We start from the raw sequence: 20,866 nt of genomic DNA, 5'->3' as shown, positions 1-20,866 counted from the left end.
CCAGTGCCATCAGAGCTTTATATAATTGCAGTAAAAATGTCTTTACTCCTGTACTCAAATCTACATGTAATAAAAGTCAATAAACAACTTGTCTAACTAGTTGTTTAATGCACCTCCAATGACTCCTGTACAAGGCCAAGTGTATGCCGAATGGCCTACTCCTGCACCTATTGTCTATTATCTATTGACACCTAGATCTCCTTAAACATCAATTTTACCCACCATCTCTTACAAAATGCTTTAATTCATTATATTCCTTAAAATTACTTTAGTTTCAGCATCAAAGTGAATACCTTCACAATTTTATACATGATATTGCATCTGCCATAGGTGTACTTATTAATGTCTACTCGTTAATGTGGCTTATATCCCTTGAAGCCTTTTACAGCCTCAATCCCACTTATTATTCCACCTAATCATTGGAAAACCTTGAAATTGAGCTATTTGGACATCACAGGAAAAACACTGGTATAGATTGTGAATAGATTAGTCCCAAACAATGATCCCAGTAATACTCCACTAGTCACAGTCTGACAAGCTGAGAATGATCCATTTATTTCTACACATTGCATTCTGTCTAATAACCAATACTAAAACCAAGTCTGCATATTACATGTTAACCCCAATTTCATGTGCTCAGGCTATTGTTGATAAATCTGCTCCAAGGGATCTCAGCATAAGACTACACTTAAAATGTCTGCTAAGTCCCCATGTGCATCTGTAGGGGAAAACACCAAAAGAATAAGCAAAGACTTTATAGCATGTTTTAGTAGATCTGCACTTGTCCCGTGATGATCATGCATCACTGCACCTCGAAACAAACCTAATCAAATGACATTATAATCAAGTTTAAATGCATCATTTAAACCACCAAATCTTCTTAGTTTTCCTGATTGCTCATTCTGTTTATATAAATCTAATACAAAGGAACACTGTTTTGCAGGAATTGCTCTCAAAAGAGGATCGCAAACTAAGATAATTTAAGAAGTGCTAAATATTTCTTGGTATAGCTCGTTACTGCTGTCACATAAGGGCAGGATGCATAAGTGCCAAATTAGTAGATTTTTTTTGGAAAGTACTTTTCTCCTTATCCATAAGGGGGTTTAATAAAATCTGACATGCTCAGAGGAAATGCTGGATAATGTGGAAGAGATATTATAGATTTCTGATATACAAAGGAAGTTTATCATTCACCATTCTCCTGTAGAAACCAGTCTACACTCATTTAATTATATTATGAACCCATTGGCTAGAATTATGGCTTGCATGCCACCATGAAACAAATGAAAGATGCAGCTGGATTTCTGCAAGTAGCTAAATCTGAGGCGGGTGATCCGCAGTTCCTCCACCTAGCTGACAGAGCTGTGCAAGGCTGCTCCACTACCTCAAGATATCTTTCAACTATGCTTGCTGTATCTTACGCCCAACAAGGTCCCTGCTGAGGTGCAACTAATTGACAGGAGTAATGGGAAGTTGCTTCAACCTATGTCTTCCCCACTTCAGAAAGAAGGTCACCAAAACCTCTGTCAATGAGCTGCAGAGATCTGATGGCCATGCATGTGTGCATATTTGGAAGCCAACTCCAAGTTTTCATCAGTTCTTTGGTTGAAGAATGCAGAAGGATTGCCCTTACACTCAACACCCATAAATAACATCATCTGCCAATCTGGCATATCCTAAGCTATTGCTGTCTGGCATGAGAGTTCAGGGTAAGACTCTGGAAAACATGGACCATATACCTCAGATTCACTATCAGCAAAGGCAGGGGTAGATAATGAAATTCACAATTGGCTTAGTGCACATTGAGACCCAGCATAGATTGGGTTACTGCTTTGTCTAGCATCTTTGCTTTGTCCTCAACAGAAAGGATTTCCTGGTAGACATGAGGAAATCTGTAGATGCTGGAAATTCAAGCAACACACATCAAAGTTGCTGGTGAATGCAGCAGGCCAGGCAGCATCTCTAGGAAGAGGTACAGTTGACGTTTCGGGCCAAGACCCTTCGTCAGGACTAACTGAAAGAAGAGCTAGTAAGAGATTTGAAAGTGGGAGGGGGAGGGGGAGATCCAAACTGATAGGAGAAGACAGGAGGGGGAGGGATGCAGCCAAGAGCTGGACAGGTGATTGGCAAAAGGGATATGAGAGGATCATGGGACATGAGGCCCAGGGAGAAAGAAAAGGGGGAGAGAGGAAAAGCCCAGAGGATGGGCAAGGAGTATAGTGAGAGGGACTGAGGGAGAAAAAGGAGAGAGAGAAAAAGAATGTGTGTATGTTGCGAGAAGGGGGTGGCATTTTTGCAAGAGACAGGGTGAGAAGAGGAATAGTCCAGATAGCTGTGAGAGTCAGTAGGCTTATAGTAGACATCAGTAGATAAACTGCCTCCAGAGACAGAGACAGAAAGATCTAGAAAGGGGAGGGAGGTGTCGGAAATGGTAGACAACCATTTTAATTCCAGTCTCTATTCCCATTTTGAAATGTCACTCCATAGTGTCCTCTCATCATCATCATCAGGTGCCATGCCCAGTTTGAACTTTGACAGCCATGGCCCACAAAGTCCTGTTTCAGGTCAAGTGGATAAATTCATTGGTATTCATTTCCGGTTCTCTGGCTGCTGTCTCCATCATCATTTGTCTTTGTCTTCCTCTTGCTTTCTTCCCTTCATCTTTCCCATAATTACCATGCATTCTAACTCCTCTTTCCTAATCACAGGTCCAATGAAGTTACGTTGCCTTTTCATGATCTCATACATTATTTCTCTTTTTGTGTTTGCTCTGTTCATGACATTCTCATTAAATATTTGTTTTGTCCATGATATTCTTTGCATCCTCCTCAAAAACCACATCTCTGCTGCTGCAATTCATTTCCTCATGTTACTAGATACTGTCCAACATTCTGAGCCATAACTGGTTAAACGTAACATTTCAGTACATTTCAGTACTCTGAGGCGGGTTGTCATACCTAGTTTAGTATTGGTCAGTATATTCTTCATTCTCGTAAAGGTGTCTTTTGCCATCCCTATTCTTCTTTTAATGTCCAAGTGGCACCTGCCATCTGATGTCACCCAGCTTCCTAAGCAGCAAAAGTTCTGTACTTATTTTATGTCTTCCCCGTTTATTCTCAGCCTGCAGATAGGATTCTCCTTCTTTTTGGATATCACCATACATTCTGTCTTTTTGCAGTTGATAGATAGACCCATTTTTGCACTTCCTTCAACAATTTTATCAATTAGGTTCTGTACTTCTTCCTCCGCACTTGCAATTAACACAGTGTCATCAGCATATCTGAAATTATTGATGTTTTCACCACCAACTTTGATGTCTCTTATTTTTTGTAATATTGTTTCACTGTACACATTAAATAAATCAGGGGAGAAAACACACCCTTGTCTAACGCCTCTCTTGATTTTCGTAAACTGACTCACTTCTCCATCTATTCTTACGCGGCAGTTTGTTCCCAGTACAGATTTCTGATCAGGCGGAGGTCTTTCGAATCTAGATCTAGAGTTTTCTGTAATATTTCAAATAACTTATTCTGCTTCACTTTAACAAATGCTTTTGTGTAGTCGATAAAACAAACAAACAAATATTTTTGCACTTGTATAGCTCGTTCTGATAGTATCCTTAACATCAATATTGCGTTTCTTGTACCTTTATCTTTCACAAAACCACATTGTTCTTTGCCTATTTCAGCTTGTGTCTTACTTTTAGTCTTTGTCATCAAAATTCTTAAAAGTATCTTGGTGGTACGACTCGTTAAACTTATGGTCCTATGTAATTCACATTCTATTGCTCCAGGTTTCTTAAGAAGAGTGATAAATACTGATTTTTTCATCTCTTCTGGTATTATTCCAGTCTCATAAATGTCATTGATTAAATCAGTAAGTTTTTCAATTCCATAATCTTCAAGAGTGATATTTTTTTCTATTATTAATTCATCAGGACCTGATGATAGATGAAATCAAAATCTAATGGAAGAAAGGAGACGGAAGAAAGCAAATCCTATAGAATATAAGTCCTTAGATAAAAAAGTTAAAAGCTTATGTCAAAAAGCCAAAAAAGAATGGTTAAACCAGGAATGTGAGCAAATAGAAAGAATCCCTATTACTGATCCAAAAAGGTTACATCAACAAATCAGGAATATCACTGGTAAAAAGCTCCTCTGTTCTTCAGGTAGGTGTTTGAAAGCAAAGGACGGTACCATTATCATGGAAAAAGATGAGATTATGAACAGATGGACTGAGTATATTCAGGAATTGTTTGAAGATGATCGAGGTGAAAAAACAGAAATGGCCTCCTCTACTGCCACAATATGGGCACTCTCAGGTTGAAGGTGTAGCAGTTCATATTCCATGTGGATAGCTCTCAGACTGACAGTATGAAGATTGGTTTCTCCAATGTCTAGTAATCTCTCCCCATTTCCCCTTCTCTACTTTTCTGTTCACCAATCCACTCCCCGCTTACCTGTTCTCTTTTCCTAACCTGCCTATCGTCTCCCTTTCTCACATGGTCTTCCCCTATTAATTTTCCTTTTTCTTCAGCCCTTTAATTTTTTGCATCTATCATCTCTCAGCTTGTGCTTCTTCTCCTCCCTCACCTTCTTATTCTGGCTTCTTCCCCCTTCCTTTCCAGTCTGCATGATGACTTTTTATTCCCTTCCATAGATGCTGCCTGACCTATTGAACTCCTCCAGCATTTTGTGCATGTTGCAATTGAGAAAAGGCTATTTGAAGACCTGAATCCTGATACAAAACTTATGGTCTACTGGGCAACAGTGATTCCTGTCCTATATTTTTCTGAGACCTGGATTATGTATAGTGAGCTCTTCAAAGTACTGGTGAGCTATACAAATGCTGTCTTCAAAAATCCTCCCAATTTCAGTGGAACGATAAGCAACCTAATTTCTGCTTCTTATCCTGGATCAACACCTCCACTATTGAGGTTCACATTAAACAGAGCTGGCTTCACTGAGCTGCAATTTTGCTTGCATGCCAATCCCAGGCTCAGTAAACAGACCCTTTCTTCTGAGCTCTGACATCGGAATAGCTCACTAAACATTCAGACAAAAAAGTTCAAGGATGCCCTCAAATCCTCCTTGAAAATTTTCAACATTCCCACTGTCTCTTGGGACCTTTGATCCATGTCCCCTTCGAATAGAGAAAGAATGTTCAGGATGGTGCAGACAATCTTGAATCATTGTTTCAGGAACATATGAAGCATGGATGCAAGACTGAATCCATGTGACATTTGTGCCAACTCACCAATTCATCCAGTTGAGCTTGAGTCTGCAGTTCCCATCGTGGTCTTATCAGACACCACGGAAGCAAACTGGAAGATCGACAAAAATTCCCTTGAACCTGCAGAACAGCAGGATTCTCATAGGATTCAATCTCCCTGGGATGTATTGTAAGACTTGTGCAAGGTTTAGATATACCTTCAGGTGTCTTTTTGGCAAGCATGTTGCCAGTCCCATTTATAACCAACACCACTATACTGAATCTTCAGCACGGGAAATATGGAAGTGAGGTTAGTGTTGAGTGGCTGAGGAACTGTCAATCCAACCCAAAATAAACAAAGCCACAGGGGCCTTACTCCAAATAAGCAATCTGACATCGCAACTATGTAGTTCCAAATATTGCCAAATTCCCTCAAGTTTAGTACTGACAGATAGTTTCTAACGGAAAGGCCATGATAAACAAGCAAGTAAGAGTTTTGAATATTCAAAAGCATCAGAAGGATTGCCGTTGCTCACAGGACTAACTGTTGTTGTGAGACAAGACATTTCTGAGGCACTGGTAAACAGAAACTGACCTCAGATATAATGTAACCTTTCTTTGCTGGTAGTGCCGGTCTGGAAAAAATGCGCTTCAAGTACACTGACAGGTAATGAATAGCCAACATTATAAAATGGGAAATTAGTGAGAATATGCGCTAATGAGAACCAGCCATTTTCCGGGATTCTCCAGGTGCAGCATGAAAGAAGGACGTCTCTGATATGCGGCCCTGCCTGGCCCTTGGATAATCAATTCCAGGCCGGTGCCAAAGATGGAGGCATTACAGGAGAAGGAACACCAGGATTTTGCAGCGGCGGATGCTGCAGACAGAGGTCTCTTTAGTCCAGTGACCGCTCTCCTTCCCTCTTTCTCTCGATGGCGAGGAGAGTTTGCTGCTGATTCTCGAGTTGGAGAATCTCGGAATAAAAAGCAATGCAGTAGACTATAACATCATAACAGCGACTGTCAGTCTCCCCTTTCACTGTGAAGTGGGTGACATCTCTCTGTCCCTTGTTAGCAAGAGAGAGAGAAAGCATGTGGCATGTCGAACTGGCAGGTAAACAATAGTTTTTGTTGACTGCAGATCATGCTCTCTCGTTGGGGGCTTTACTGTTGCTGGGTGGTTGGTGGGCACTGACTCTTTCTGCTAGGATGGGTGGGACAAGAGAGGGGATGCCTTGCTGCTGCTTGTGTGGGGGGGGTGAGAGGGGGCTTTGGGGTTCTAACATTCTTCTGTTGTTTATTCTTTTGGGAGTCTTTCTGTTTCTCGTGGATATCTGCAAAGATTAGGAGTTTCAGGTTGTGTACTGTATACATTCTCTGATAATAAATGGAACCATTGAACCACTTGAAGTACATGGGAAAGAAGCAGCAATCATGTCGCAGTTTTTCCTTAAGAAGGCCATTGCATTTTGTCTGTAAATACAGCCACATGTTGCATTGGTCCTTTTGTACTTATTGTTCTGTGTTTCCACATATCCTTCACTACAACCTTACTGAATTTATGCCCCCCAGGATATTGGAGTGATATAACCTTCCCATACTCCACATTCTGCAGCAGCATTTGCAGAAGATATTATCATGAAGATTCTTAGTTTTATTCCTGTGCTTCTTGATCTTACAAGCTGCTACAAATACCTAAAAGCCAAACAGACAATAAAACACTCGGAAGTAATGCAGACCAACACACCAGAAACAACTGCAAAAAAAAACAGGAAAAGGTCAGCTGCAGGAGAAAACCTTCACAGAGACAGACATTTAACTTGAACAGATCTTCAGCAGTACTCAGTGCCGAAAACTGCTGCAGGTGGTTTGGACCTGCAGCAGTATTCACAGATTTTTTACTGCAGAGTGAGTGTGAACTTCAGTAGCAGACTGCACATTGTATCTGACATGCATCAAGGCCATGCTAATGAGCAAATCAGGGAACTATGAATTGTGTAATCTGCATCTGGGCTGCAGTATAATCTCGATACAAAGGGATTATTTATTTATTTATAAAATACAATATACATCCTTTATGTTCAGACAATCAGGGAAATCAACCCCATGAATTTCAAACCAGTGGGAGAACAGATCTGGGTTTGACCAAATCTCATACACAGCCATGGAGGAAGAGATTGTTACTTGGTTAAAATACAGCCACTGCTTCAGATTGGTCACAACAGTAACATGTAGTTAGCATGCATATCCCCATTCAGTAATGATGCAAGCAAGGATGATGCTTTTATTTCTAAGTAATCCAGTAGCATGAAGTCAACTTCCAATTGACTCAGATGCTGTTGGCCTAGAGTGAATGAGGGAAACCATTTTGCGTTCAGCCCCAGGCTATCCAGAAGCATAGGGTACTTGGTCATTGAAGATTGCACCCGATTCCCATTCCAGCAGGATAATGGAATGAAATGTTTGCTTGTACCATCAAGGATAGGGGATCCACTCTGCTAGATTGTGACCAAGTGAATTAAGCAAATCATTGCCAAATAAGGGAACAGATCTTCGGTTTTAGTCTCTTTCCATAAGGTATACAGTAGGGGCAGAATTAGACCAATTGGCCCATGGAGTCTGCTCCACTATTCACTTGTGGAGGATTTTTCTCTCAAACCCACTCTCCCTGTAACCTTTAATCCCATTATCAATCAAGAACCTATCAATCCATATCATAAATACACCCAATGACTTGGCCTGTGTAGTCCTCTTTGGCAACAAGTTCCGCAGTGACACTACCCTCCAGCTAATTAAATTCCTCTGCAGCTTAAAAGGATGTGCTTCTTTTTCTGAGGCTGTGCCCTAAGATTCTAGACTCTCCTAGTAATGGAAACATCCTTTCCACATCAACTCTATCCATGCATTTCTGTTTCCAATTGGTATCAACAAGATCTCCCATTCCCCTACTGAACCCCATCACGTACATGCCCATAGGCATCAAATGATCTTCATATATGAAGTCTTTCATACCTGGGATCATTCTTGTGTATCTCCTCTGGACGCTTTATTGGGCCAACACATCCTTACTTAGATACAGGACCTAAAATTGCTCTCAATATCGTGAATATGGTCTGGCCAACACCTTATAAAGCCCCAGAAGGACACCTTTGTAACTATAGTCTAATTCTCTCGAAATGAATGCTAACATTGCATTTGCCTTCCTTACAAAGACTCAACCTGCAAATTAACCTTAATGAGTACAAATTCTGTAGGGAGATGACAGGCAGTTTCAAGATATATAAGGTTACAAAAGTAGGTGATTTTAACTTTCTACATAAAGACTGGGATTCTCATACGCTAACGTGATTAGATGGAATAGCGGTTGACAAATATGTTGGGGAAACTTTTCTTAATCAATAGTACAGGTCAGCACAAGGGAGAGCACATTACTGGACTTCCTCCTAGGGATCAAGGTGGGACAAGTGACAAAGGAGTGTGTAGGGGAACACTTTGGATTTGGTGATCATAATTCCAAAAGTTTTAAGGTAGTCATGGGACTGGTTCTTGGGTTGCAATTCTAAATTAGAGTAAGGCCAATTTTCATGGCAACAGAAGGGATCTGGCAGTTTTGATCTGGGATAGTCTCTTTCCAGGCAAAGAGATACTTGGTAAGTGGGAGGCTTTCAAAAATTAAATATTGAGAGAACAGAATTTGTATGCTCCTGTTAGAATAAAAGACAAGGCTATGCAATCTTTGTTATTGAAGGATATTGAAGCCCTGGTAAAGAAAAAGAAGGAGGCACATATCAGATATAGGCAGTTAGCGTCAAATGAGGCACTTGAGAAGTATAAGAAATGCAAGAGAAAAATTCAAAGAGAAATCAGGAGAGAAAAAAGAGGGCATGAGGTTGCTCTGGAAGACAAGGCAAAAGAGAAACCCAAGAGCTTCTATAGATATATTATGAGCAAAAGGATATCAAGTGAGAAAATTAGTCATCTTGAAGATCAGTAAGCCAAAAGAATGGTGATGTCATGGACTGTATCCAGATTGTGGAAGAGGAGAGGTTAGCTGTCTTGAGGTGAATTAGGTTAGATACGTACCAAAGGCCCGACAAAGTGTCCGCTCAGACCTTGTAGGAGGCTAGTGCAGAAATTGCAAGGGCCTTAGCAGAGATATTTAAAACATCATTTGCCAGAAGTGACATACCTGAAGATTGGAGGACCGCTAAAGCTGTTCTGTTATTCAAAAAAGGCTCTAAGAATAACCTGAGAAATTATAGGCCAGTGAACCTCACATCAGTTGTGGGCAGGCTATGACAATATATTCTCAGGGACAGAATAGTTAAGTATTTGGATAGACCAGGCCTGTTTAGGGATAGTCAACTTGGATTTGTGTGTAATAGTTAATGTCTAACCAATCTTGTAACTATTCTCAAGAACGTGGATGAAGGAAGGGCAGTGGAAGTTGTAGCAAGGCCTTTGACAAATCCCACATGGGAGAATGGTCCAGAAGGTTAAGTCACTTGGCATTTAGGACAAACTAGCCAATTGGATTGAACATTGGCTTCATGCGAAAAACAAGAGAATGATAGTAGATGGTTGTGTCTCTAACTTGAGACCTGTGACTAGTGATGTACCACAGGAATTGGTGCTGGATCTGTTGTTGTTTATCATTTATATTAACGATTTAGATAATGTGTTAAACTGGATGAGCTAATTTACAGATGACACCAATATTGGGGCCATAGTGGACAGTGTGGAAGGCTATCAAAGCTTGCAACAGGATCTGAAGTAGCTAGAAAAATGGGCTGAAAAATGGCAGGTAGAATTTAACGCAGACAAGTGTGAAGTTTTGCACTTTTGGAGGAGAAACTAGGGTAAAACTTAGACAGTGAATGGTAGTGATCTGAGGTGTGCCATGGAACAAATAGACCTGTAAATACAGTTACACTATTCCTCAAAAGTGACATCATAGGTAGAAAGGGTTGTCAAGAGAGCTTTTGACACACAGCCTTTTACAAATCAAAGCATGAGTACAGGAGATGGGATGTTATGTTAAAGTGGTCTAAGACATTGGTGAGGCCCGATCTGGTGTACCGTCTGTAGCTTTGCTCATTTACCTACAGGAAAGATATCAATAAGATTGAAAGAGTACATTGAAAATTTACAAGATTGTTGCCTGGACTTGAGGACCCAACTTATAAGAAAAGGTTGAATAGGTTCGGACTCCATTCTCCAGTGTAGAGGAGAATGAGGGGAGATCTGATAGAGGTATACAAAGTTAAGGGGAGTATAAATAGGATGAACGCATGTAGGCTTTTTCACCTCATGCTGATCAAGGCTAGAACTGGAGGTCAGTTTAGAGTAAAAGATGAAATATTTAAGGGAAATTTGAGAGGAAACTTCTTCACTTGGAGATGGTGCAAGTGCTTATTGAGCCGCTGACAGAATTGGTAGATTTGGGTTCAGTTGTAACATTTAAGAGTAACTTGCATAAGTATCTGAATGAGAAGAGTTTGGGGAGATATGGTCCAGGTGCAGATAGATTGGACCTGGCAAAAGATCTAGTTTGCAAGGACGAGGTGGATCAAAGGCATGCTTCAGTGCTGAGGTACATTACGACTCTGTAACTCTAATACTGAACCAGGACTCCCAAGTCCTTTTACACCTTTGATTTTTAAACTGTCTCCTCATTTAGAAAATAGTCTACACTTTTATTCTTCCTACCAAAGTGAGGAACCCCACAGTTCCCTACACTCTATTCTATCTGCCACTTCTTTGCCCTCTCTTCCATTATGTCCAAGATCTTCTGCATAATTCCTGCCTCTCAAGTCCATGGGTATATTTAAGGCAGAGGTTGATAGTTTCCTAATCGGTCACGGCATCAAAAAATATGGCGGGAAGGCAAGTGTATGAGGTTGAGTGGGATCCAGGATCAGTCATGATGGAATGGCGGAACAGGCTTGATGGGCTGAATGGCCTAATTCTACTCCTTTGTATTATGGTCTTATGATGACACTACCTGTCCTTCCAACTATTTCTATATTGTCTGCATACGTGGCCACAAAACCATTAATTCCATCATGCAAATCATTATCATATAACATGAAAAGAAGTGGTCTCAACACCATCCCCTGCAGAACACAACTAGTCACTGGCAGTCAGCCAGAAAAGTCCCCCTTTGTTTCAACTCTTTGCCTCATGCGACTCAGCCAATCTTCTATCCATGCAAGTACCTCGCCTGTAAGCTAAAGCTCTTATCTCATTTTGCAGTCTTTTGTGTGGCAACTTCTCAAAGGCCTTCTGAAAATCCAGATAATTGACATTCACCCACTCCCATTTGCCGAACCTGTTTTTTCACCTTCTCAAAGTATTCTAAGAGATTTATCAGGCAAGGTCTCCCCTTAACCAAAATTTTGCTGACTTTGCCTTAGTTTATCAAGTACATCCAAATACTCTGAAATGACATCCTCAATAATGAACTCTAATCGATTTAGAAAGATCAGCTTTGTTCATCACATGTACATCGAAATATATAGTGAAATACATAATTTTGCATCAATTTATATCAGCGAGGATTGTGGAGGGCAGCCTGCAAATATCACCATGCTTCCAGTGCCAACATAATACGGAACGTGGGAGGAAACCGAGGTACCTGGAAGGAACCCATGTGGACAGGGGAGAACATAGAAACTCTTTACAGACACCAGCAGGAATCAAACACCAATCTTTCAGCTGGTGCTGTAAAGTATTGTGATAACCGCTGTGTTATGGCGCCGCCCACTCCTTAGAATTAGCAGGAAAGCTTCAGATGATGAAAACAAGCAACGGTAATAGCAACACTGGTCAATAGGTGCTTTCGGAAAGTTGACTTCAAGCTAAATGCTCTGCTCAAGTTCTCTCCTTAGAAACAGAAACAAAAAGGATAATTCCAGAGAAGGCAATTCTGCTGTGAATTGTAGAAGTTATAAATGCAAAACAACATGAAAGAAAATTTAAGTGGTGCTTTCAACTGTTTCAGAAGCTTATTGAATGGTACTTTCCAACATCTAATCTGCCAGATTTGAACTTGCCTTGTTGGGTGGTCATATTGCGACAGAGGATTGTACAGAAAATACCCATTCGAGGAGTAGCAGCACAATTTTGAAGTAGGGACTTTTTAATTTTGTGAAAGTGATTTGTATGTGTGAAAACTTCTGTTAAATCTTTGCAAGTGTACACTTAGATGAGCAACGTTCACTGTCAATCCATTTCAGAACTAATTATAAAGTTCATACAAATATAAACAGGGTTAAAGATTTTAATAAATATGGTGGACATTTTATGGACTGTCATACTTACACATATTGCAGAGATGTAAATATTAATTGCAATTGCACAAGAATGAAAATAAAGTCGGCAAAGTGTACATTATCTCAGATTACTGGTCAGTAAAGTTTATAAATTCTGATGAAAGTTAACCTTAAATGGTACCTTTATCTCCACAGGAACTGCTGTAGTTGTGGAGTCCTTGTGACACCCAATCCACTGCAATTTTCTTTTGTTTGTCATTGGAATAGGAGTTGGGCAGATATGATCATCAACATTGTATGTACATATAATATTGTGAAAAGTATTAGCAGTAGCTTGGTGCAAACTTTAGTTTAAATTATATCATGTAACACCTTGGATAATTTATCTGTACCAAAGTCAATGAATCTTTCTGTTGCAAAAATCATCACAGAATTAATACATAATAATAAAAAACCCCCAGAGATTACAGTCATAGCCTATATCAAAACAATGCAAACACGTTGATATGAGCATGATAATCAATCACATAAGTTCAAATGCAGTGTCATAAGACTGCAGTTTTGCAAAACAATAATATTTACGTAGAAATATAACCAGTTTGAATCATATAATTGTCAGTAAAATGCCAAGTAACAATGATCACTACAAAGAAGAATTTCTTGGTCGAGTAATTACAGCTTTATAAGGATTCCTTGTGAAATATTACCTGGACAAGGCACTGAACAAGGTATTTTTAGTCCTCTCTCAATATCATTTATTCCAGCTGCCTTATTGCCACACATCTCATTCTCCACCACCTTTGATGATTCAGAGAGAGTCCCATCATGAACATTACAAGATACATTACGCACTTTAAATCCACCTCCACACTGCGCACCCTGAAAAACAATTAATTACTGACAGTTTATTTGAAGTATTAAAAGAGTCTATTAAACATGAATTCCACAGCAAATTCATTCAATGGTATCTGAATTAAGATATAGAAAGCTTTACTTTTGCCTGGTTCAAATCATTAAGATTCATTATGTTTTCTTATCGTTTAATGGCATGGAGACAAAGTACATAGATGTACAGAGTTTGGTCCCCAAAGCTAAGTCAAGTTCCATGCTCTCGCCAGCAAAATCGGAATTAATTACAGGTAGCAAAGAACACAAGGCTTTCAAATGGTATCTTTATCTTATACTTACTATAAGTATATTTGTACTCAAAGAAATTGCTGTGGTTATTACAGAAGACAAGAAAATGGTATGAAAATTGTATTACAAACATGAGAACATCAGCAAATGCTGGAAATCCAAAGGATGCTGGAGGAACTCAGCAGATCAGGCAGCAGCTATGGACAGGAGGAAGCGGTCGATGTTTTAGGCGGAGACACTCCTTTAGGAGTCCTGAGTCCTGACGAAACGTCAGCTGTTTACTCATTTTCATAGATGCTGCTTGTCCTGATGAGTTCCTCCAGAATTCAGTATGAAAACTATATTATTTTGAGCTCTTTTGTGGCTTACATACTCTGTTTCTTTATTAGGGGCAGTACTAAAGCTGAGCAAAGACAGAAGATCATTTTACTTTATATCATGATCAATGTGGTGTAATTGCAACTATTAAGCCTTACAATTCTCTGGGAGTGTCTTTAAATCTCTGGAAAAAATGAAATGTTAAAACAGCCATGGAGACTGTTTGTTACTAATATTAAGATAGATTTTAGGGCTAACATGGAAATACAGTTGCTATCTAGTCTATACCATCTCTGTTCCATACAAATATATTATTTCATTAAATCTCTACTAGGCTAGGGTGAAGAATCTGTGGAATTCTTTGCCACAGGCAGCTGTGGAGGCCATTTTTTTGTATATTTAAGGCAGGGGTTGATAGATTCTTGATTGGTCAGGGCATGAAGAGATACAGAGAGAAGGCAGGAGATTGTGGCTGAGAGGAAAATTGGATCAACCATGTAGACTCAGTGGGTCAAATGGCCTAATTCTGCTCCTACATCTTATAGTCTTAAGATTATCATCTTATGAGTATTATAGCACTGATAATAACAATACTTTCCATAATACATTTCCAAGAGTATTGGTAGGGTTTCAGTAAACAGAAACAGAGTTTGGAATAGGCAAATGTTGGAAAAGAATGTTGCAAAGTGGAAGCTAAACTCCTGTAGAAAATATTGTATATCTAAGTTTTGTATATTCATTTTAGTTTTCTTCTAAGTTTGAAGTTATAACCATGGATAAACACCAATAAAAACAATAATTTATGATTCTAAATTATATAATACTTATAAAGTAGCATAGCAAGTGCCACGCCTGCCCCTACACCTCCTCCCTCACTACAATTCAGGGCCCCACAAAGTCCTTCCAGGTGACATGACACTTCACTTGTGAGTCCGGTGGAGATTATTGTATATCGGTGAGACATGACATAGATTGGAGACCTCTTTTTCCGAGCAACTACTCTCCATCACCCAGAAAAAGCAGGCTATCCCGTTAGCCACTCACTTCAATTCTACTTTCCATTCCCATTCTGGTGTGTCAGTCCATGGTCTCCTCTACTGGCATGATGAAGCCACACTCAGGTTAAAGGAGCAACATCTTATATTCTATCTGGTAGCCTCCAACCTAATGGCATGAACATCGATTTCTCGAACTTCCAGTAATTGCCCACTCCACTTCACCATTCTCCCATTCCCGTTTTCCTCTCTCACCTCATCTCCTTACCTACCCATCACCTCCCTCTGGTGCTCCTCCCCCTTCTTTTTCTTCCATGATCTTCTACTCTCTCCTATCAGATTCCCCCTTTATCTTTCACCAATCAACTTCTCAGCTCTTTACTTTACCACTTCCCCCACCCTCTCAATTTTACTGATCTCCTACTTCTTCCTCCCCTCCCCACACCCCACCACCATCTTCTTGCTCTGACTTATCATCTTTTTTGCCAGTCCTGATGAAGTGCCCTGGACCAAAACGTCCACTGCACTCTTTTACATAGATACTGTCTGATCTGCTGAGTTCCTCCAGCATTTTGTGTGTGTAGCTTCCTATATTTTATGGCTTGTAAAACCTACATTTTATAAACTGCATTTCTTTATGAATTGTGTGATGAACCTTGATAAATTATTATCAATATCAATTTTCTATTCCTAATATTCATGTATGTTCATTTCCCCTATATTAAATTACATCTACTTCCCTTAAAGATTGAAACATTTATCCTAGTGTATTCACCATGCTCCAGAAAGATTGTTTTTTCACAAATTGTACAAAGTGCCCAAATATCTTTAGCATGCAATGTACCACTGTCAAATAGTCTGTTCAATGTTCTATTATTATGCACTAAATGGAAGACACTCTGAGATTTTAATAATTAAGATTGTTGATGACTTAATATTAAAACTGCAAAAAATTAACCAATCACCCTGGGTTACCAATAGTAGAAAGAAATGAAGAATGTTAGCATTATATTTCACCTTACTTTGTTTGTAGTACATCTCAAGATATGTAATGACCAGTGAAAAATAATAACAGAAAATTCTTAAAGCATATGAAGAGAAATACATTTTAGGTCTAAGATGTTTTAATCAAAATTGAGAATGTGAGGTAACAGTGAATGGCAGGGCCCTGGGGTGTGTTGTTGAACAGAGAGAAGTAGGGATACAAACGCATAGTTCCCTGAAAGTAGCAACATAGGTGGTGAAGGCAGCTAATGGTATTGGCTGAGCCACTGTGTACAAGTGTTGGGATGTCATGTTACTGTTGTACAACGTGTTGATTTGGCCACATTTGGTGTATTGTATGCCATTCTGGTCACCACACTACAGGAAAGATTTGAGTAAGCTGAAAAGATTCACAAGAATATTGCGCTAATTGGATGGCTGGCACATTGAATTGGCTATACTGGATCTGGGAGAAAAGAAGGCTGAGAGATGACATGATGGAGGTATATATAATTATAAAAAGGATCGATAGGATAGATTGCTAGAGTCTTTTTCATGATAGTAGTATCTGAAACTAGAGGATACATTTAATATGTGCAGATTAAATCTAAAGTGGATTTGGAAGGCAATTATTTCACACAAAAGGAATAGCATGTAGAATGAAAAGTTAAGGAGGTTGTGAAGTCTTGAATATTAAAGAGGCATCTGGAATAGGGAAAATATAGAGCAGTGGCTCCCAAACATTTTGGGTTCCCACTCCATTGGCTCCCAGACCACATCCCCCGAGCCCCTCCTGCCCTTTCCAACCATTACATTAAAACTATAAAGAATTTTGTTTTACAAATCGCAGTGAAAAAAAATAAGGACTGCAAGTTCAAAGCAGTGACAAACAATTGTAAAAAATACTCAAATCTATTTAAACCTGCAAAAAATCCATTTTATCACCATGTAAACAATTTCATCAATAGTTTTAGAGCTTACATTGGTAGTCCAAATATTCACTACTTCATTGTTTTTTCACTTTTCAATGGGATGGATAGGCTTGATGTGGTGATACCAGCTTTTCAACATCAGGCTGACTGCCACTTCAGAGACTCAGATCCCCACATTCAGTAATTTGCAGTCTGTTTTGTTACTTTGAAAGAAGTTGGGTGACTGCACTCAAACTGTGCTCCACTAAATATGATGTTGGAAAGGCAATAACAAACATCTTGACCTTTTTTCCAGAGCGCAGGATAGCGCTCAGAGATTTCTTTCTGCAAACAAGTATGATGTTTTGAACCTCGGCTTCACCTGAAATTCATTTTGCAGTGAGATCAGTTTGTCCTCCATCCTTCCTGTTAATTCCTCATGACAAGTGTTCAGAAATGGATTTATTATCCAATCTGGAATTTGGATCAAGAGAAAATCATGAAATCACTCTGACATGTCTTTATGCAGTTCACTCAGGTGGGCACAGTAAACATGAAGATCAATGTCTGGTATTCTTTCTATCACTTCCAAATCAGAGAGACTCAGAAATTGGAAAAGGTCACGACACCCAAAGTTGCAGTTAACTGGGGTTAACTTGGACACACATATGGAGATGACGGATTTGACTTTGATATGATCCATACCACTTCCTTGCAATTGAAGATTGATATGAATAATTTTTGCAAATAATTCCAACAAATAAACAATGGCTAATATTCTGAAATTAATGATTGAATGAACCATTGCAGTCTTCAGAGAATTTTATCACCGTTTCAAAAAGTGCACAAAAGCGTCTGAGGCAGTTTCCTTTTGAGAGCCATCTGATCTCCATGTGCAACAGCAGGTGTTCATCGTTCTCGCTACAAATCTCCAGAAATAGTCGAGATTTGAGAGCATGAGACTTGATTTTATTTATCACAGTGATAACAGTATTTAATGATTTGTGCAACTGATCACTTGGGTCTTTTGCAACGAGATGTTGCTTGTGAACTACACAGTGAATGGTAAATATGTTGGATCCAGCTGTTTTCAAGGAAGCAATGAGCTCACAGTGGTGTCCTGTCATTGATGTTGCTCCAACTGTTGCATAAGCAAGGATATTAGTGAGTGGAATGTCCTTCTCTTTGACAAAATGCAGAACAACCAAAAACGTTGGTTCCCTCTTCATATCTGTTTCCAGTCCACTTTCAAATAACAACTCTTGAAGCATCCTTTCATGTTTTATGAAGTGAACATAACCAGTAAGCAAAGATTCATTACCTGGCAAAGATAACTCATCCGAATGCAGAGAAATTTCTGTTGCCTTAAGTATGTTGTACCATGTACTTTCAGTGTTCTTGGACATTTCATCTATTCACCTTTGAACAGAGTTGTACTGAGTGGAATAATTATTTGGTCTGGTGACTTACGCAAAACCGTACTCAGAAACTTCATTACTGCTGGCTGAATCAGTTCTCCAACTGTATGGGATTTCCCAGATTTATCAATGAGCAATTAAGTGTTCTATGAAGCTCACAAACCATCACTGTTTTGTTGTGAAGTGCTGGCAAACATATTTTGAAATCTTTTTCTTTTCTGAAAGTTTTCACAAAATGACTAAAGATAAGCCAAATTGTTAACACAGAATAATCTGCAGATGCTGGGGTCAAAGCAACACTCACAACATGCTGGAGGTACTCAGCAGGTCGGGCAGCATCCGTGGAAAAGATCGGTCGACGTTTCGGGCCAGAACCCTTCGTCAGGACTGAAGAGCGAAGGGGCAGAGGCCCTATAAAGAAGGTGGGGGGAGGGTGGGAAGGAGAAGGCTGGTACGTTCCAGGTGAAAAACCAGTAAGGGGAAAGATAAAAGAGTGGAGGAGGGGAGGGGAGGCAGGGAGGTGATAGGCAGGAAAGGTGAAGAAGGAATAGGGGAAAACACAATGGGTAGTAGAAGGAGGCGGAACCATGAGGGAGGTGATAGGTAGCTGAGGGAGGGGGCACAGTGACATAGGGATAGAGGAAGGGAGGAGGAGGGAATTACCAGAAGTTGGGGAATTCTATGTTCATACCAAGGGGCTGGAGACTACCTAGATGGTATATGAGGTGTTGCTCCTCCAACCTGAGTTTAGCCTCATCATGGCAGTAGAGGAGGCCATGTATGGACATATGTATCGACGCAGATTGGGGGACCGCTTCGTCGAGCACCTCTGCTCCGTCGGCCACAACAGACAGGATCTCCCAGTATCCACCCACTTCAATTCTGCTTCCCACTCCCATCCAGATATGTCCATACATGGCCTCCTCTATTGCCATGATGAGGCTAAGCTCAGGTTGGAGGAGCAACACCTCATATACCATCTAGGTAGTCTCCAGCCCCTTGGTATGAACATAGAATTCTCCAACTTCCGGTAATTCCCTCCTCCCCCTTCCTCTATCCCTATGTCACTCTGCCCCTCCCCCAGCTGCCTATCACCTCCCTCATGGTTCCGCCTCCTTCTACTACCCATTGTGTTTTCCCTTATTCCTTCTTCACCTTCCCTGCCTATCACCTCCCTGCTTCCCCTCCCCCACCCCTTTATCTTTCCCCTTACTGGTTTTTCACCTGGAACGTATCAGCCTTCTCCTTCCCACCCTCCCCCCACCTTCTTTATAGGGCCTCTGCCCCTTCCTTCTTCAGTCCTGACGAAGGGTTCCGGCGCGAAACATCGACCGACCTTTTCCACGGATGCTCCCCGACCTGCTGAGTTCCTCCAGCATGTTGAGTGTTGCTAAGCCAAATTGTTGTTTGCCTTATCAGAGCATATTCTCTTCAATTGTTCAAGGAGCCTGGATGGTTTCAGTGCCTCATTTGAAAAAAAAATCATACAACAGACACATTGGCTGCTATTGATTGCTTGGTGCTGGTATAAATCTATATTTCGAATACTCCACAATATACTGTCTTCACCTCTTTTTTGTTTGGTCTGCTTCTGCCATCTTCAGTATGGATTAACAACAATGGTCAATTGCCTATTGCTTAAGTCCACCTGCAAGCACTCCGACCAATGAAGGGGAAAGTTATGACATCAGCATAGCTCAAGCAAAATCTGACTCTCTGCCTGAAGGTACATAAATGTGCAGCAGTGGTATCTCGATTGGGCCGTCAGCAAGAGAAATGCAGTCAAAGCCATTTGGAAGGGCAGATTCTGAACTTTACCCCTTTGAACACCATACCCTAATTCATAATAGACAACAGACAATAGACAATAGGTGCAGAAGTAGACCATTCGGCCCTTCGAGCCTGCATCGCCATTCTGAGATCATGGCTGATCATCTACTATCAAAACCCAGTTCCTGCCTTGTCCCCATAACCCTTGATTCTCCTATCCATAAGATACCTATCTAGCTCCTTCTTGAAAGCATCCAGAGAATTGGCCTCCACTGCCTTCTGAGGCAGCACATTCCACAGCTCCACAACTCTCTGGGAGAAGTTCCTCCTCAACTCCGTCCTAAATGACCTACCCCTTATTCTTAAACCATGCCCTCTGGTACTGGACTTTCCCAGCATCTGGAACGTATTTCCTGCCTCTATCTTGTCCAATCCCTTAATAATCTTATATGTCTCAATCAGATCCCCCCTCAATCTCCTTAATTCCAGCATGTACAAGCCCAGTCTCTCTAACCTCTCTGCGTAAGACAGTCCGGACATCCCAGGAATTAACCTGGTGAACCTACGCTGCACCTCCTCCACAGCCAGGATGTCCTTCCTTAACCCTGGAAACCAAAACTGCACACAATACTCCAGGTGTGGTCTCACCAGGGCCCTGTACAAATGCAAAAGGATTTCCTTGCTCTTGTACTCAATTTCCTTTGTAATAAAGGCCAACACTCCATTAGCCTTCTTCACTGCCTGCTGCACATGCTCATTCACCTTCAGAGACTGATGAACAAGTACTCCTAGATCTCTTTGTATTTCTCCCTTACCTAACTCCACACCGTTCAGATAATAATCTGCCT

At 40.4% G+C, this 20,866-nt stretch overlaps 1 protein-coding gene and 1 long non-coding RNA gene across 8 annotated transcripts in view; one reads left to right on the top strand and one right to left on the bottom strand.

Moving 5' to 3' along the window:
• Window positions 1-20,866, bottom strand: part of thsd7ba (thrombospondin, type I, domain containing 7Ba) — a 1,047,195-nt gene that overhangs the window by 66,714 nt on the left and 959,615 nt on the right. For all 5 annotated transcript variants that reach the window (XM_072258592.1, XM_072258590.1, XM_072258595.1 and 2 more), the window contains one exon: window positions 13,193-13,364. In XM_072258592.1, the coding sequence (XP_072114693.1) occupies window positions 13,193-13,364 (172 nt within the window). The remainder of the gene's footprint in view (window positions 1-13,192; window positions 13,365-20,866) is intronic.
• Window positions 12,018-20,866, top strand: part of LOC140197946 (uncharacterized) — a 33,386-nt gene continuing 24,537 nt past the window's right edge. For all 3 annotated transcript variants that reach the window (XR_011886063.1, XR_011886064.1, XR_011886062.1), the window contains exon 1: window positions 12,018-12,341. This is a non-coding gene — a long non-coding RNA (uncharacterized lncRNA). The remainder of the gene's footprint in view (window positions 12,342-20,866) is intronic.

Source organism: Mobula birostris, chromosome 5 (assembly GCF_030028105.1).
Source record: "Mobula birostris isolate sMobBir1 chromosome 5, sMobBir1.hap1, whole genome shotgun sequence".
NCBI lineage: Eukaryota > Metazoa > Chordata > Chondrichthyes > Myliobatiformes > Myliobatidae > Mobula > Mobula birostris.
Note: the sequence above shows the minus strand (reverse complement) of the source record. Positions and strands in the feature narration are given on the sequence as shown.